General features: G+C 38.1%; 1 protein-coding gene across 6 annotated transcripts in view; it reads left to right on the forward strand.

Annotated features, from left to right (window-relative positions):
* The window catches only part of slc27a4 (solute carrier family 27 member 4), a 22,802-nt gene that overhangs the window by 13,128 nt on the left and 6,563 nt on the right, over nt 1–3,111 (forward strand). For all 6 annotated transcript variants that reach the window (XM_005729285.1, XM_005729289.1, XM_005729286.2 and 3 more), the window contains exons 10-12: nt 1,808–1,934; nt 2,352–2,489; nt 2,584–2,748. In XM_005729285.1, the coding sequence (XP_005729342.1) occupies nt 1,808–1,934; nt 2,352–2,489; nt 2,584–2,748 (430 nt within the window). The remainder of the gene's footprint in view (nt 1–1,807; nt 1,935–2,351; nt 2,490–2,583; nt 2,749–3,111) is intronic.

Here is a 3,111-nt window from a genome sequence, read left to right on the forward strand (position 1 = left end):
GGAACATGTCTCCCAAAAAAACTGGTGATGTTGAACTGGCAAAATTTAATTTCATTATGAATCCAAATGTTTAAAATGGCATCACTGTGGTAAAGCATTGTCTTTTAGAATCCCAAAGACTGCTTAATCAATCAAGTTGCATAAATTAAAAAAAAAAATTCAGAGGTTTTTGTTTTCATTAATCCTCTAAGGTCACAATATTAAACATAACAGCACCTTGTAAGCTGCTGTAATACAGATAGGTCTATATATATTTGGACACTGACACAAGCTTTGTTATTTTTATCTGTTTACTAATAGATATTCAAATTATCGTTAGTTATAGTTATAGACTCCCAGCTTTCGTTTGAGGGTATCCACATTTCCACATAGCCACTGTCTTTTTAAAGGGACCAAAAGTAACTGGACAATTGACTGAAAGGCTAGTTCATTGGCAGGTGTGGGCCAATGAAATAGCATTTGTTATGTCATTATCAATTAAGCAGATAAAACGCTTGGAGTTGATTTGAGGTGTGGTGATTCCATTAGGGAGATTTTGCTGTGAACATACAGCATGTGGTCAAAGGTGCTCTCCATGCAAGCCTTCTGTAAGTGGCAAAAACAGAAAAAACACATCGGAGAAATTGCTGCAATATTAGAAATGGCAAAATCTACAGTTTGATACATCCTGAGAAAGAAATCAGTGGTGAACTCAACAATGCAAAAAGACCTGGACACACACACAAGACAGAATCATTTCCATGGTGAAAAGAAATCCCTTCACAACAGCAAACCAAGTGAACAACACTCTCCAGGAGGTAGGCATATCAATATCCAAGTCATAAATGGAAGACTGCATGAAAGTAAATACAGAGGATTCACTACAAGGTGCAAGCCACTCTTAAACCTCAAGAATAGATTAGACTTTGCTAAAAAAGTAAATAAAAAATCTTTTTTTAAAAACTAGCGGAGTTCTGGAAAAATATTTTTTGGAAGGATGAAACCAAGATCAACCTCTACCAGAACGATGGCAAAAAGAAAGTATGGAGAAGGCCTGGAACAGCTCGTGATCCAAAGCAACCACATCGTCTGTAAAACACAGCGGAGGCAGTGTGATGGCTTGGGCGTGCATGGCTGCCAGTGGCACTGGGACACTAGTGTTTAGTGATGATGTGACACAGGACAGAAGCAGCCAAATGAATTCTGTTCAAATCCCGCTAAATGCACTAAAATTGATTGGGTGGTGTTTCATAATAGAGATGGACAGTGACCCAAAACATACAGCTAAAGCAACCCAAAGAAGTGGAATATTTTTGGATGGCCAATTCTGATCTTAATCCAGTTGAGCATGCAATTCACTTGTTGAAGACTAAACTTTGGACAGAAAGGTCCACAAACAAATGACAGTAAAGGCCTGGCAGAGCACTAAAGAGGAGCAAACCCAGCATCTGGTGATGTCCGTGACTTCAAGATTTCAGGCTGTCATTGCCAGCAAAGGGTTTTTAACCAAGTACTGGAAATGAACATTTTATTTTCAGTTATTTATTTGTTTAATTACTTTTGAGCCCCTTAAATGAAGGGGATTTTGGGGGGGGGTTAAAATGCTTTAGTTCCTCACATTTTTTTTTATGCAATATTTATATGCAGCCCACAGAATTAAAGCTGAATGTCTCGAGTTTAACTGCATCTGAGATGTTTCATTTAAATTAATTGTGTCAACGTACAGAACCAAAATGAGAAAAATATTTATGGACCTAACTGTATGTGTGCCTTTCATTGTCCTCACCATACTGATAGATTTGTGGTTGCTGCTCTTTCTTTGCATCAGATGGGAGCGTGCGGCTTCAACAGTCAGATTCTACCCTTCATCTACCCCATCAGACTGGTGAGGGTTGATGAAGAGACCATGGAGCTAATTAGGGGACCTGATGGTGTCTGTATTCCTTGTAAACCTGGTGGGTTTACAGTCTACTTGTACCAAACATCTCTTTTAACCCTAACAAGCTCAAAATAAGTTTACAATGTTATTTTTAAGTAGTAATAAACACCTCGTGTAGATCCACAGCTCATACATTCCCATAAAAATGGTGCATGTTTCTTTATTAACTAAAGATGAACATGTCATCTGTATTTTTAGCAGTAATACTTTGTAGGTTTCTAAACACTAAGGGTCAGCTGACTGATAGTGTTAAAACAAAGCTAGAGTAGTTTACTCATCAGAAAGGCTGTGACCGCTCAGAATTATAGTATGGCACTGTGTTTATAATCTGTGTGTTAGACTTTCCAGAATACATAATATGCATAAGCAGTCTTATTTAAGATCCTTGGGGGCTCCAAAAAGACTAATGTTCCTTATCTCTTTCTCATTCAAGGTGAGCCTGGACAGCTTGTTGGCAGAATCATTCAGAATGACCCTCTACGTAGGTTTGACGGCTACGTCAGCCAAACAGCAACTGACAAGAAGATTGCTCATAGTGTGTTTAAGAAGGGAGATAGTGCCTATCTGTCAGGTTGGAGCACTTAGCCACACACACATATTGAGTAGTTTACCGTATGCCATTATGACTGAATGAACTGAATACTGAATCATTTCCTTCTCACTAGGTGATGTGCTGATCATGGATAAGTATGGCCACATGTACTTCAAAGACCGAACAGGAGACACTTTCCGCTGGAAAGGAGAGAATGTCTCAACAACCGAGGTGGAAGGAACTCTAAGCAGACTCCTAGATATGAAGGATGTCGTTGTGTATGGAGTGGAAGTACCAGGTAATATCTCGGAATTTCTGTTTTTTTGTTTGTTTTTTTAATACTTTAATAGTCATTAACATCCTGGGTAATATATAAATGTTGGCTAATGAGACACACTGGCTTTTTATATGATATATTATATGATATACCTTAATTTTAACCGAAAAGGAAGCTTAGAGTAATTTAGAAATCTTTACTTGGAGCTACGCTTGCTGGATAAACTGACTCCGTTGTTTCCAGAATTCGCAGGACCGTCTGGACTTCATATTGCAGATGAATTACAGCAGAGCAGATGGTTTTGATATTGATATTTGATATTCAAGGATGATTTTTTTTTTTAATTTAATGCCCAGCAAACCCAGGATGGTAAACATTTTGAGT

The sequence above is a fragment of the Pundamilia nyererei genome, unplaced genomic scaffold (assembly GCF_000239375.1).
Source record: "Pundamilia nyererei isolate P.nyererei 1_Seehausen unplaced genomic scaffold, PunNye1.0 scaffold00032, whole genome shotgun sequence".
Taxonomy (NCBI): Eukaryota; Metazoa; Chordata; class Actinopteri; order Cichliformes; family Cichlidae; genus Pundamilia; species Pundamilia nyererei.